The following is a 16,060-nucleotide window of genomic DNA, read 5'->3' as shown; positions in this document are numbered from 1 at the left end:
GTTTCTTTTAAAATTTTTTAGGAAAAATAATATTTTCAAAATCCAATTCTGTTAGACTTTCAAAAGCTTGGACTTAGCCTAGGCACTAACCCCCTAGAAATCATGTTCCTCTAGTTTAAGCCAGAGCATCTCACAAGCACACTAGGCATAACTTGTTTGTTTTTGAAAAACTTAGAATGAAGTAAGATGCATAGGGTACAACCTAGACTTCAGAATGCTTATTTCTGTGCATCGCAGTAAGTTTGGGCGTTAAAAACCAACATTACATTAATCAAGTTAAGTCATCCAGACCTAGTCAAATCTAACTGGATCAATTGACTTAACTTGACTAACCAAGTGGAAGTTGTTGCCCTCTAGGTAATCAGCTAATAGCTAAATAGTTAGACATGTGGTCAAAAGGATTAAGTGATTAATCTTAATATTTTTAAGTTACTCATGGTTGGACTTTAGGACTTCTTGAACTTATGTGAAAATGGCCTTAGTTGCAACTTTACAAGCTTATTTAAAACTTAGTCTTTTCGAAGCATTTTCAAAATTCAGATTTTCAAATTACTTTACCAAATATTTTTCAAATTAACCTAAATCCTAGCTAGATATCCCTTAAAAGGCTTGTTAAATTTAGCTAAGTTTTTTTAGCTTTTTCAAAAATTGATAAATATTATTTACAAGGTTTCCAAATTTAACTAAGTGTTTTAAAGTTCCTTTTGCTAAGTATTTTCAAAATTCAATTCTTTTTGTAAAAAAGCTTTCTAAACTAAGTATCCTTTAACTTCTTTCAAAATTTAGTTACATATTTTTTAGATTCTTTTAAAATTAAGCTAAGTATTTTTTGAAAAAACATTTTACAAGCTTACCTATCTTTTTAAGCCTTTCAATATTTGTTCAAATTTAGCTGAGTTACTTTTCAAAGTCAAAATAATTTTCCTTGGCTAAAGTCATTTTTCAAACTTAATCAAGAATATTAATTTCTAAAAGTTAAAAGTTTCATTTAGTTAAAAGTTTTACAATAATATTAACTCCTAAAAGCTAAGGCTATTAATCACTGTTCCTTTCTACTCCCTGACTTTGATGTATGGTAAAGGGGGAGAGTAGGAAAATTCAAAAAACAAAGTTTAAAATTTAAGAGCTCTTATTAAGGGGGAGCCTTACATCGTTAAAAGTTTAAGTATGTTTTAGCTTAAGTTATGCTTGCATTTAAATTTATTTACTTAAGCTTGCTTATGCTTCTCACTTAAACTTTGAAGATCATTTATGCATCTATTTTACTTAACTTTAAATTTCAGTTGCCATAATCAAAAAGGGGGAGATTGTTGGTGCGGGAAGCATCAGACGATCGAACCCAAGTTTTGATAATAGCAAAGAAGTCAAAGTTAACCTTATTTGTGATCTAACATGTCTGATGGAGATTGCAGGAAAGTCCTAAGGGTTCTTAGGCAAAAGTCCTAGCTGCGGTTAGGCAAGGTGAAAACCCTAGGGGGTAGTAACCCTAGGTCCTAGGGGGTGGTAACCCTAGGTGGAGGAAAATCTTAAGGGGTGGTAACCTTAGGTCCTAGGGGGTGGTAACCCTAGGTGGAGGAAAATCCTAAAGGGGGGTAACCTTAGGTCCTAGTGTTGGAGTGTATACTGAAAGCCTAAGCTTTGTAAACATTCATTATGAATAAAGAATCACATTTGGTCAAATTGTCTACATTTAGTTGTAGTTGTTCAATTAATTTATACTGTAGATAACATAGTATGTGGTGTCACATGCAGAAGATGATGTTGTCAGTACCTTATAAATTATAAACAGTAGCTCACGACCAAAATGGAAAGGAACAAACCATTAGAAGGTCGTAGTGTAATTAGGTATCAGTTTATCTTGACTGTATAATTACACTAGTACACTTAGAGTGTATTGAGTAGGACCATTTGAGGTCGTTTCTTTTATACTGACTTTATAAAGAAACAAAGACCTCGGTTATTATGGAAGTGTGTGCTCTTAATCCTGATATAATAACAAGCACATATATTTGATATTTATTTCTTTAATTTATCAATGAGTGAGATTTAGTTCGATGAATCAATAAGCTCGATAAGTTGGGAAATGATATCACTTATAGTGTGTATTGTTGATTATAGAAGGAAACTGTGTCCTAGAGATACTAGGTTGATAATGTCCCCAAGAGGAGCTCATAAGGATTGTCATGTTAAACCCTGCAGGTGGACTTAGTCCGACATGACGATAAGGTTGAGTGGTACTACTCTTGGACTTAGATATTAATTAAATGAGTTGTCAGTAACTCACTTAATTAGTGGACATTCGATATCTTAAACACAGGGAGACTAACATGCTCATAATAAGGAGCCCAAAAATGTAATTTGGGATTGGTGCGGTAGTTCAATAATAGTTCTCTAGTGGAATGAATTATTATTGATAAAATTAAGTTGTGTGTTCGGGGCGAACACGGGATGCTTAATTTTATCGGGAGAACAAAACCAATTCCTCCTCTCGGTCCCTATCGTAGCCTCTTATTTATAGAGTACTATACCCACCTATACACACCTTTTATACCCACCAATAGGGGGCCGACCAAGCTAGCTTGGGAACCAAGCTAGGGCCGGCCTAGGTATAAGATTGGGTGGCCGGCCCTAGCTTGAACCCAAGCTAGTGGGGCCGGCCAAATTAAATTAAAAAAGAAATTTAATTTTAATTTTTATTATGTGGAAGATATAATTTATTAAAGAGAATTAAAATTAAAATATCTCTCTTGTAAAAGATCTACAAAAGATTAAAGAAAGAGATTAGATCTCTTTCCTTATTTGTAGATTGGTGAGATATTTTATTTTCTCTTTAAAAATTATTCACATGTTGTAAAATTAAAATTATAGAAATTTCCTTTTTATCAACCATGAAGAGATTTGAAGAGAAATTTTATTTTTTAAAATTTCCGGAAACAAATTAGGAAGTTTTAATTGTTGATTGAAACTTGTCCAATTTTGTTTTCATTGATGTGGCCGGCCACTTGAATTTAATTGGGGAAATTTTATTTTATTTTTCTCAATTAAATCATGTCAAGGAAATTAAGGAAATTTTATTGTAATTAAATTTCCTAATTTGCCTAGGCTAAGGAATATAAAAGAAGGGGTGAGGGTGCCTTCAAGAGACACAACCTCTATTATTTTCTCTCCCTCTTTTGTTCCTTGGTGTGGCCGGCCATCATCATCATCATCATCTCCCTCTCTTCCTCTTGTGGTGGCCGAACCTCTCTCAAAGGCTTGGAGCTCTTGTGGTGGCCGAATACTACTTGGAGAAGAAGAAGAGGAAGGAGAGGAAGCTAGCATCTCTTGGAGCTTGGTTAGTGTTTTGGTTTTCTTCCTTGGTAAAGCTTCTTTGTGGCCGAACCTAGCTAGGAGGAGAAGAAGGTGGTTGGTGGTTTCTCATCTCGGAAGATCGTTGCCCACACAACGTCCGAGGTTAGAAGATGAATACGGTAGAAGATCAAGAGGTTATTTTTCTACAAGGTATAACTAGTAATTTTTCTTTCCGCATCATACTAGTTATTTATGGAAATAATATCAAATACAAGAGGCTTACGTTCTAGTATTTCGAATATGTTTTTCGAAGTTGTGTTCTTTTATTTTATTTTTCCCTTGTGATTTGATTATTCTTTTTGGTTAACCTAAAGTTATTTTAGGAAATTAAATATTAGCTCTCTATAAAAGGTTTTGTCTAGTCGGTGGTGGTTGCTCCCATATCCAAGAAGGTCATGTGCCTCGCCACGTCAGTACTGGGAACCGATTATGGAAATTAATATTTAATGGAATTAATAACTTAAGGTGATTTGGGTCGAACGTGTTAAGTTCCGCAGGAGACCCAAGTCAAAACCTAAAAGAACGAATAGATTAAGTTTTGGATCAAACGTGTTAAGTTCCGCAGGCGATCCAAAATTTAATTTAAAAGAACACATGGTAGCTAGGAAAAGGTTCAGACCTTTGTACAAAATTTTTGTACAGTGGAACCTCTAGGTTTTCCGAGTAGCAACCAACACCTAGGGGGTGGTAACCCTAGGTGGAGAAAAACCCTAGGGGGCGGTAACCCTAGGTCCTAGGGGGTGGTAACCCTAGGCAGAAAGTCCAGTCGGTCTGGAGGACCGGACTGACATCAGGTAATCTCTCCTGAGGGGAGTGAGAACACGTTCCCCGCAAAGGGAACAGTAGGCGTCGGGTCGACCTAGGGTTTTCGATTGGAGATCTGAAGTCAGACCCGGACAGTCTGATGATTGTCGATCACTTATTTACCATGTTTATATCTATTACAACTTTGTCTTTCAGGGTATGCTGTTGTTTTAGGACTAATGTGTCTTGCAGGTACAAAAAGAACAAGCTAAGCCTCGGACGAGCAGTGTCCAAGGCGCCTCCATGGAGCTTGGAGGCGCCTCGGGTGCAAAGATGAGCTGTCTGCGCAGAGGAGCTGGAGGCGCCTCCATGGAGATTGGAGGCGCCTTGAACTGCTTCTTGTAGGCGCCTCCATGGTGCATTGGAGGCACCCTCAGGCGGATAAGAGGCAGCGGCAAAGTCTTATCCTAGCGGTCAACTCGGGATATAATTTTGGATCTGAGGCACCTCCATGGGACATTGGAGGCACCCTCAATGGCCAATAAAAGGCAGTCTCGAGGCAGCAGCAGCATTATCACTGAACAAGCAACGCAACCCTTCTGCTACGAGCTGCTAAAGAGACCTTCCGACGAAGCTGCGACTTAACACCGATAACCCAGAGCTCTGAATCTGCGATTTCTATTATTGTCAGTATATTTTTCTGTATTCAATTGTACTTCATTTGTAATCATTTTACGAAATAGTAAGTGTTGCCCAAAGTAAACGTTCAACGAACATGGGCCTTGGAGTAGGAGTCGCACAAGGCTCCGAACCAAGTAAATACCCTATGTCTGTCTGTGTTTGTCTTTTCTTTATTACTTCTGCTGCATTATCCCGATTAGTTTTAATTGAACGTTTTACGAATCTGAAACGAGTGAAAGCCACGAGCGCTATTCACTCCCCCTCTAACACTTTCGATCCAACACTGACCTGCAAGCCTTAATATCCTGTATCCTGTAAGTCCTGACCGGCAAGCCTTAATATCTTGTATCCTGTAAGTCTTGACCTGCAAGCCTTAATATCTTGTATCCTATAAGTCCTGCCCTGCAAGCCTTAATATCCTGTATCGTGTAAGTCCTGCCCTGCAAGCCTTAATATCCTGTATCCTGTAAGTCCCGGCATGTACGCCTTAGTTTGATTCCCCTTAGCCTAACTTGTACGTCGTAGTTCATAAATCCATATCTGTGTGCCCGACCCTGTCCTGACCTGTACACCATAGTCTGATTCCACTTATTCTAACCTGTACACCTCAGTCCACTTATTCTGACATGTACACCTCAGTCTGCTTATTTTGACCTGCATGCCTTGGTTCGTAAACCCAGACCTGTGTGCCCGACCCTATCCTGACCTGTACACCTTAGTCTGATTCTGCTTATCCTAATCTGTACACCTCAGTCTGATTCCGCCTGTCCCGACCTGTCTTGACCAGTACATCTTAATCTGATTCTGCCTATCTCGACCTATCTTGATCCGTACGCCTTAATCTGATTCCGCCTGTCTTGACCGGTACACCGCAGTCCAATTCCGCCTGTCCTGACCTGTACGCCTTAGTTCGATTTCCGACCTGTACGCCATAGTTCGATTCTCGTTATCCTGACCTGTAATTAGCGACCTATAAGCTTTAATCTGCTTCCACCTATCCCGCCTCGCACGTTCTGGTCCGCGTGTTTTATCCTACATATCTCGACCTGTGACTCTCGACCTATTTTCCCTAATCCGCCTATCCTATCCTGTAATTCCCGACCTGTAAGCTTTAATCTCCTTCCACTTGTCCTGACCGGTTCGCCTTAATCTGGTTTCACTTATCTCGACCTATTCGCCTTACCTCCTGAGTCTCCTCTTGCCGAGTGGGCCTAACCCCTGGCTGCCACGTCATCTTGACTTTTGATCACCACGTAAGCTAGACCTTTGACTGACGCCACGTAGGCTTGACTTCTGACCTCCAAAGCTTGACTCTTGACCTCCACATGGGCTTGACTCCTATCCACGTCGGCTATCCAACCCCTCACTCATGCACCGTATCACAAGCTTCCCCCTCAAGTCTAGTCGAAGGAGGCTTCAGTCCGACTGACTGGATCCAAGTCCCGTTCTTACCTGACCTGGCCTTTGCGTCTCTCTACTTGCTGACCCTTTTCCCAATATCCCACTCAGAATTTATCACCTTCCGTAAATGGTGGGTGGGACTTTACTGCATGCGCACTAACTTTTCGATGCCCGATCGATTCTCGAGCATGCTGCATCCCTTTAAATGCCACACTTCCCCAAACGTCTTTCCGTGCTCCGAGGCAACCTCTTTGCCTTCCCATCCCTATAAAAGAGTGCACGTATACTTCCACTTTATTCTTTCAAATTGCCTTCCTCCCTGCTCATGGAAACAAATGAGATATCTGCTCTACGCCACCAACTCACCCATTTGACCCAGTTGTTAGCTCATAAAGATAAAGCTCTGCTTGAAATGATGCAAAGTAGAGACCTGTAGTCCTCTCTCCGTCGGGAAATGGAAGAGCTCTGGCTGGCGGCTAAATCCAGGACTCGAGCCGAGGCAGCTCTGAAGCATAAGGCTCATGCAGACTTGAAGAGGCAGACCAATTTTATCGCTTACCTGAAGCTGAAACATGAGGACATAGTAGCTCTCTTGCAAGAGGAAGGCCGGATAAAGGATGAAACCATTGCATGTTTACAAAGCAGTCTCTAATGTATCAAGGAAGACCTGGCTCAAGCGCAGGCTCATCTGGCGAAGAGGGACCAAGCCTCCTAAGCTTGTAATAATGTGAACATTTGAAAGATATTCCTCAAGTGTGGCTGTATTTTCTTGTTTCCTTCTGTTGTCATGTTTCATAAGCGCATGCTCCCCAAGAATATTTTCAAGAAAGGATAATTTAGAAAGAATAATTTACTTATAGAACCTTTTGCTTACCACAAGGGTTGAGAAGACCTGGCTCATACAGGCATGCTTGTATCTTATATCTGATTGAAGTGGACGTATGGTCTACAGACCTGTTGAGCACGAGAGTGTGTCCCTTGATGACCTGCACCAAAGTAGGAGTTGGGGGACACTGACCTGGAAGGTTGTTGGGCGTGAGAGTATGTTCACTTATAACTCGCGCTGGGGCGAGAGTCTGGGACACCGACCTGAAAGGTTGTTGGGCGTGAGAGCATGCTCACTTATAACTCGCACTGGGGCGAGAGTCTGGGACACTGACCTGGAAGGTCGTTGGGCGTGAGAGCATGCTCACTTATAACTCGTACTGGGGCGAGAGTCTGGGACACAGACCTGGAAGGTCGTTGAGCATGAGAGCATGCTCACTTATAACTCGTGCTGGGGCGAGAGTCTGGGACATCGACCTGGAAGGTCGTTGGGCATGAGAGCATGCTCACTTATAACTCGCGCTGGGGCGAGAGTCTAGGACACCGACCTGGAAGGTCGTTGGTTGTGAGAGCATGCTCACTTATAACTTGCACTGGGGCGAGAGTCTGGGACACCGACCTGGAAGGTCGTTGGGCGTGAGAGCATGCTCACTTATAATTCACACTGGGGCGAGAGTCTGAGATGATGTTAGAGTGTATACTAAAAGCCTATCTTTTGTATAAATATTTATTTAGAAATAAAAGAATCACATTAGTCAATATTTACATTTATTTGTTAAATGTAATTGTTCAATTAATTTATATAGTAGATAACATGGTGTGTGGTGTCACACACAGAAGATCATGTTGTCGATTTTTTATGAATTATAAACAGTTGCTCACGACTAAGATGGAAAGGAACAAACCATTGAAATAGTCATAGTGTAATTAGGTATTAGTTTATCTTGACTAATAAATTACACTAGTACACTCTAAGTGTATTGAGTAGGACCATTTAAGGTAAGTTCTTTTTATACTGACTTGATAAAAGAACTAGACCTTAGTTATTATGGAAGTGTGTGCTCTTAATCCTAATATAATAACAAGCACATATATTTAGTATTTATTTCTTTGACTTATCAAAGGGTGAGATTTAGCTCGATAAATCAATATGCCCGATAAGTTGGGAAATGATATTACTTATAGTGTGTGTTGTTGATTATAGAGGGAAACTGTGTTCTAGTTATCTAGGTTGAGAATGTCCCCAAGAGGAGCTCATAAGGATTGTCATGTTAAACCCTGCAGGTGGACTTAGTTCGACATGACGATAAGGTTGAGTGGTACTACCACTACAACAAAAACCCTCATAGACATCGATTTTCCACCGGTGTCTATTACATTTTCGACCGATGTCTATGAAGGCGATGTAAAATGTCTGCCATTTTAGACATTGGGTTAAAACCGGTGTAGTATCACTTAACAACACCGGTGTTCGAATCGGTTATTAACCAGTGTAGTATCACTTAACGACATCGTTTCATCAACGGTGTAAAACCGATGTAATATTATATGTTAATAATGTAAAATATCGAAAAATGGCGAATAATGATAAGGGAATTTTTTGAAATTTTTAGAAATTTTTTAGGAATTTTTCGGAGCTCGTATGGACGAGTTTACGGGGATAAAAATAAGGTCCCGGGAAAGCCTGTTTAGGCTACCCGTTTTAGCGAGAAAATGTTTATTTATTTATTTATTTATTTATTTATTTATTTATTTATTTCCTTTCCTTTTCTTTTTCTCCTCACTGCGTTTTAAGCCCGACGTCGTTCCCCGACACTGTTTTTCCCCCTCGCGCCTTCTCCTTTTCCCCGATCTTCTGCCCTAACCGTTACACAGCGGTTTTCACCTCCTCGCCGAACCCGATCCCCTTTCCTCTTCCTCTTCTTCTCCTCTCCTCTGCCCGACGCATCCCCTCTCTTCTTCCTCGTCGACGTTTGAGCAAGAGCCGACCGACTCCCTCACCTCCCGAAGCTTGTGACACGCCGTTGTGCCCTAGATCTGCAGCGCGCCGCTGCCGCATGAAGCAATGTCGGCTGCCCCCATTGTTGTGCCCTAATGCAGTGGCTGATTCTCTTATTCTCCGGATTTTTCTTCTCGACTCGGTGCCCTAGCACTATCGCCGGCAGCCCGATTCCATAGCCCTCTGCCGGACTTCACTACATCTTCTCTCCTGATTGTCGTGAGCAGCCAACCTCAACACCTCATTCCTTTGTTCCCTGTTTCCGCGAGCAACTAGGTTGAGGTAAGCTATGTTTTGTGAATTAGAGTGTGATCGGTGATGATTTGGAGTGGTTTGTAGCTCTGATGTGCAATTCAGTGTGTAAATCTCAGACCTCGCTGCACTGCATCCTTCGTCGGGAGTGCATCGCAGCCATCGACTCTAGAACTCGTAGTGTTTTCTTGCCGGCACTCATAAGGTAAATTGCTGCCACTTATTTTGTGGATGTTTAGTATGTTCTTAGTACTGATCTGAGGTTAGGTTGGAGGACAGCAATGTCAGGTTGTTTCACCCACATTATCCAGCAGTGATTCTTTCAATCGAGGGCTGATAACTTCAGAAATTTCGTAAGTTGTGGAGGTAACTTCGAGTACGAACTAGATCTTATTCTAGTTGTGGAATAATTTAGGGTTAATGAAACTAATCCTAGTTTGATGAATTGGATTAAGTGGATTGCTATTTTAGGGATATTTGATTTGGTGGACAGCCGCTTGATCAGGGCAGTGCGGTTAGGAGAGGTTCTGTTCTGTGCTGTGGGATATTATTGTTCCGGCAGCAACCCTTCCAATAGCGATAGCCACTTAGTTCCAACATCTTGTTCGGCTGTGAATCGAGGTAAGTGTAGGGATCTTAATACATTTTGTAATTGATGTGGTCTATGAATTTAGAATGGAACATGTGGTTGATCATGTTTTAGATTCATGTGTAATTGGATTTAAGTTTTGGATTAATTATAATTGATTGAGGAGTTAGATGATCCAATTAGGGTTTATAATTAGATCTGGATTTATGTTAGCTTCTCGAGGATTTGATTTAACTAATTTATTTATATGTAATTAGCTAAATCTGGATACCATGTATTATAGGACTGATTCGAGACGAGCATCTTGACATTGGATTTGACTGGATTGGACCTGCTATTGGAGGCGGGTACCTTGACTTATCTTTGATAATGTCACGTTGATATGTTTAGTAGGTTATATACATTTAGTAATAATTATGTTGTTTCTTGTTTTGATATGTCACTATCGGATACATGTTACATGCTTGTTTGCTCACCTGTTATACATTTTATGTTAGTACCCACATGATTATATATATGCTCCTAGAGGTAGTGACATACCATGCCTTATTATATTCAGGACCCAGGTTTTTATTTATACCATACTTGTATTGTGTATCTTAGATCTTCGGATATGACTTATTGATACTAGGGTACACATTTTATATATATGTGTGGATTGGTTCAGGATATTGCAATGCTTAGTGTCATGCATCATTCGTATGATTGCATGCTGCGCGATAGTCTACTCCATTATTGTTGAGCACATCGCCAGTTTCATCACTGTCGGTGCTCCGTTGGTCCGCTCATGGGTAGCGTGACGCAGCGTGGTAGCACATCAGTTTGCTCGGTGGTGCTCCGCTGGGACGCTCATGGGTAGTGTACTGCAGCGTGGTAGCACGTCGGGATTCCTCCCCGTCATCGTGTACCGGGAGATGAGAGCATTGTGCTCCCCCACTTATGATTTGGGGTAGGAGGATAGGTGTACTCCGACAGCATTCCGTCCACTCGGTCACTCATCAGGAGCAGTGACGTCAGAGTGCACGGTTGTCACAGCCCTACCCACTCGGTCTCACCATTGTGTGTGAGATGGCTGACTGGCGTCAGGGGTGACCATGTCATTGGCATCATATGCATTGATGCATATACTGATTGTGTTTGTTGCACTTATATACTGCATTTGGATGGATGCATATGTTTGACATGCATACAGGATTTATGATATTCTCGGTCTGACGACCTGACTATTCTGATAAAAGGCCCTGGTGAGTACAGTTCTCTTCAGCCTATTCTATTGTGCATTTCCAGTTTTTATCCAAGAGTCTGTACTCCATAGTTATTACTGTTTGTTATGGCTTACTATACATGTCAACTGGTATTTGCTGAGTTGTTGAACTCACCCCCGTGGACACTATTTTTTTTTCAGGTACCATGTTGTTATGGAGTCGCTTGGAGTATCATGTCTGCCGGTCCCCACATCACATCAGAAAACTTACAGTTTCTCTTTATGTTTTATTTGATTTATGTGTCAGTGTATTTAGCTTTTGTGCTTCGATTTTTGTTTCTGGAGTGTTGTAGTTGTTACGTGGTATTTTGTATTGTTTGTTGGTTGTGTAAGCCTAGCCGGCTAGCAGTCTTTGTTATAGTTGGATGTGTTGTCTATTGGATTTCCGTTGTGTTTGGTTTTTGGTACAGCCGAGTGGGCTGTTAGTTTTACATATAACTGCGTGGTTGTGTTTTTATTGTATCAGCCAAGTAGACTGCATATAAACTGCATGGTTGTGTGTATATTCCAGCCGCCTGTGGCTGAGGTATATTGTGCATATAGAAATGATTCAGATTATCAGCCGTATAGGGGAGGTGCTGCCGAAATTTCTTCGGGCAGGGACTCCCCTGGGACGTGACAATCTAGTCCTTTTTATTGTAATGACCCGACCCCTCGGCCCCTTGGGCGACCACACTAGCGACCCAATTGGCGGCCCAACCTTGGTCCCTTGGGCGACCACAATGGCGGCCCAACTGGCGACCCCTTATGTCGTCAACCCCAGTGGATTTTTGCCTTCCCCAGGATTCGAACTCTAGATCTCCAGGTTAAATACTAGAGTTTATGAATCCTGGTAGTCAAGTGAGCGCCACTCAGTTGGCTACCAGGATTCATAAACTCTAGTATTTAACCTGGAGATCTAGAGTTCGAATCCCGGGGAAGGCAAAAATCCACTGGCTAGGGGTGGGAAGTCCTTGTGAGTAACGGCACGGCCGAAGGGTCGTCGGTTGACGACATAAGGGGTCGCCAGTTGGGTCGCCACTGTGGCCGCCCAAGGGACCAAGGTTGGGCCGCCAGTTGGGTCGCTAGTGTGGCCGCCCAAGGGGCCGAGGGGTCGGATCGTTACAAATAACACCAGTTTTGGCAGCGGTGGAAAACCGATGTAATATCAATATTGTTTAACGACGCCGATTCGATTTTCGAAATAGTGAAAATCGATATTATACAACATTTTAATAGTACAAAATTTAGTTAATATTATTACATCGGTGTATCTAAACACACCAAGTAAATATCCATGTTACCAATACATAATATTATTCTTACAATATAAAAAGATAATAAATATTGTACACATCAAGTCCGTATCCACAAATTACACAAATATTCCTCTTACAACATCAAAAGATAATTAACTATGATGCCTAAATCACATTGGCTGATGACAAATCACCGACAGGGGCTAAATCACCTTGAAAAATTATATCAAGCTTACAGTTGCAGGGAGCAGTGTTGTCATTTTCAGTCAACTTCTGTAAAAATCTTCTACCATTGTTGAATTTATGTTTGTAGCTGATGCCAAACGCATTTCATCAATTTCTATTGTAAGCAAGGCGTTGCATACAACCCGTCCAACTTGGAGAATTTTTGGGCAACCTGAACGGATGTAGCTGTAATGAGCAAAAAGATCAACAACGAAAGTTCAACTGCAATAGATAGGGCACTTACCTGCAAATGGGCATCGAGGATGTGGTTTCTTTGTGCTTATGTAGTGGATTACTGGTTCCTTCTCATAAATATGCTTGCAGTCCATCCTGCTTGACGAAGAACAACAGATAGAAAGAACACGGTTTATGACTTTAATAATAATAATAGCATACCTTTTGCTTGGGAAACAAAAAAAATATGTGAAACAGACTAGTCATAAGCTTCTTCATCACTTGATAAATAAATATACATTAAGCATTGTTCAAGGAACATGAACAATTGAATCAACAAAATCGGTTAAAAGGTTTTTTTGAGTTGTTAGAATGAAATATAAGTAGAAAGCTATGGAATGTTGTCTACGACATTAACATATCTCACATTGCATTCTACAAAGCACACAAATTCATAGTTCGCAACTAATCAAATAAGGACTCATGCCAAATTGAATATGGTTCAAGAAGGAACATGATTTCCAAGGAAACCAAGCTCTGCATTTTAAGAAAGAAGTTCACTTAAAATAGTTGTTTTTAGTTAACTTGTGAACCATTTAATATTTGTTCATTCATAAAGAAAAAAAATGGCTTTGTACATATGAAACAATCTCACTTGACCGTTATGTTTTCATCTTTCATTACTAACAAACAAAAAATTAGGGAATTTTAATTTATATTGGATAAAAACATAACTACAAAACTTTGGTAAAGAGTGAAGCACTACTTTACCAGCGGGCAGGATTTTGCAATTATGTAACAGGCTTTCCTATCAAAGGGCACTTCATATTTAATAGGTTATTCTGGGTACTGGTTATGACTATATCTTCTTGCTCCTCACCAGGCATTGGTTGACCAGCATGATGAACATTCTGCAATAAATTATGTAATAATTTAACAATGTCACAATACTTTTCAACCAAATGCATGTTAAAATAAAATTGAAGAATACATGTTCCTCTTGTCTGCATACCCTCACATCACTAATAAAGACAATATATACATGACTCTTGAATAACAGAAACACACTAAAGAAAAGAGGATTTTTTTCACAATTAAACATACTTAATTCATACATAAAACTGAGAAATGATAAAAAACAAAATTCATAGACTAATTGGGAAATAGAGGAGAAAAAACTGAAAATAACTTAACCATAAACAATGAATGCAGAGGAAATACCATAAACATATGTAAGCAAAAAGTTATTATTCCCATAAACATATGTAAGCAAAAAGTTATTATTCCAGTTTTAAAGTAAAAACTTATGGCATGCATTCAATCATATGAAAATAGGCAATGCAACCATGTAGTTTTTTCATATACCAAACTGAAAATATGATCACACACTCATAAAAGAACAGCAGGATAATAAACTTCACGCATATGGTGCAACGACAAGCATTAGTTTTACTATTTTTTTCTTATTATAGTCAGAAAATATGTTCTTCTCTTATGATTTGCTTAGCTATAATAGTCTTCACATTCCCTTTTGAGATGACCATGATTTAATTTTCTACATGGAATTGGAACCATGGACAAAATTCTTTGGCATGAGGTTGACATGGTGTTACTGAGGGTACTAACTGAGTCAACAGTGAGCTGGTAAAATATCCCATTAACTTGAGAAATTTCATTTTGTCAAGACTCTTCCATAACACACCAATAAGCTTTCTTTAAACCCTTCCAGTTTCAACTATCTAATTAATTAAATATAAGGAAAAATGTACTCCAACAAAAAAATATGGAAGATGCGGAAGTTGTTTAAATGTTAAGCAAAAAATTGAATACCTTCAATCCATTTTTTCCAATAACATAATCAAGATCATCCGAAACAAGAAGTGACTCGAGTGTCTGTGACTCAAGTCTGGCCTTTACTTTTTCCGACAACTCATGCAACTTCTCCTGAGAAAACGGGAATGCTTCCCATGCCTCAAATTTATACTCTTTAATAAGTTCATTAAATCTACATTCATAGTTTTCCCATCCGATCCAATCAAGATGACAGTAGAGCATTTATATTCCTGGAGACCAAAATAGCAAAAAAGCTTATCGCAGCTTTTGTCATTGAAAGGAAATGCAAGCCAGGGCATGTTTTCTATGGCTTCATCGTAATAGGATTCGTCGTCTTCCAAGGACACTAGCACAACCTCAAAGCTCTCTCCAATTTCCTTGAGCTTCTTATAGATTTGTGCGAGTATTGGAGAGAACTCACTGCAACAATCCCTATTGCATGAGATGTACAAAGCCACTATTTTTTCCTTCGAGATTTGAAACAGAAACCTGTATCAAAATCAGTAAAAAAAAATTAACTAATGCACAATAATTATAGACACAAGTGATTAAGCATTTAGTATATGTTGAGGCATTTAGTGTATCAGTTAATAGAAACTTTAAACATCTCAAACAACTACTGGTACATTTGAAACACCTTAGATCTATCATTTGTGATCAAGTAGTCATGGGAAGATGAAACTAAGATACTTCGAAGAGTTTGATCCTTCTTAGCATTCTCCACTTCCTCTCTCAATTTACTGATCTTTTCGACAGTAAATGGATAGACCTCTGTACCACAAAAACTACTATTGACATATGAAATTGTGTTAGGGGCAAACTAGAATTGATACCACAAGTGACAGTAACTAGCATTTACCACTCAAGAGAATCATGCAAACAAAAATGATAAAATCAAGTCAGGGTAGTGTTTGAGGAAATTCATCAAACACATTGCATGCATCAATTAATTAATACTTGTAATCAAGAGATCAAGAAGATGAAACTGTCGAAGATGAGGAAGGACTTCAGTAGCCTGTGATCATTTACCAAGAGATAAATCATTTTAGTTTAATTGTTTAATTTTTTTTTTCTACTTAAATTTGCATAGGCATCACAAACACTAAGACACGTTCTATGTTTGCTACTATTCCTTGAAAAGACTTGTCACTCTGACAAAAGGAGTGTGAAAATAGAGTGAGCACTGCAGAAGATCACAGAATTTCAAACAATAAGAAAGCCATAACTTTGCTGAGAAATTGGAAGATCATTTTCTACTTACAAAATGCCAAGTCTTCCAGAGTCGGCAATGAAGAGATGGCCATGAAACAGATCATATCAGCTAAGGTTAACATTCAAACCCACAGAAGGTCCCCTCTCAGCAATAAGTTCGAACAAAAATGCAAAATATGCATTTAACTCCTGATCAAGCTCAAATTGGTCAAGTATGGAAGCACTGGTACTTTCATTTCGGATGAAAGAAAAAAATACTTGACATTTGTTAC

At 39.6% G+C, this 16,060-nt stretch overlaps 1 protein-coding gene across 1 annotated transcript in view; it reads right to left on the bottom strand.

Annotated features, from left to right (window-relative positions):
- LOC122053576 (squalene monooxygenase SE1-like) overlaps window positions 1-16,060 on the bottom strand; it is a 68,166-nt gene that overhangs the window by 26,931 nt on the left and 25,175 nt on the right. The window contains exon 8 of the mRNA XM_042615601.1: window positions 10,855-10,870. Coding sequence (XP_042471535.1) covers window positions 10,855-10,870 — 16 coding nt within the window. The remainder of the gene's footprint in view (window positions 1-10,854; window positions 10,871-16,060) is intronic.

The sequence above is a fragment of the Zingiber officinale genome, chromosome 3A (assembly GCF_018446385.1).
Source record: "Zingiber officinale cultivar Zhangliang chromosome 3A, Zo_v1.1, whole genome shotgun sequence".
NCBI lineage: Eukaryota > Viridiplantae > Streptophyta > Magnoliopsida > Zingiberales > Zingiberaceae > Zingiber > Zingiber officinale.
The sequence above is the reverse complement of the archived record's forward strand: the minus strand, read 5'-3'. Positions and strand labels throughout refer to the sequence as shown.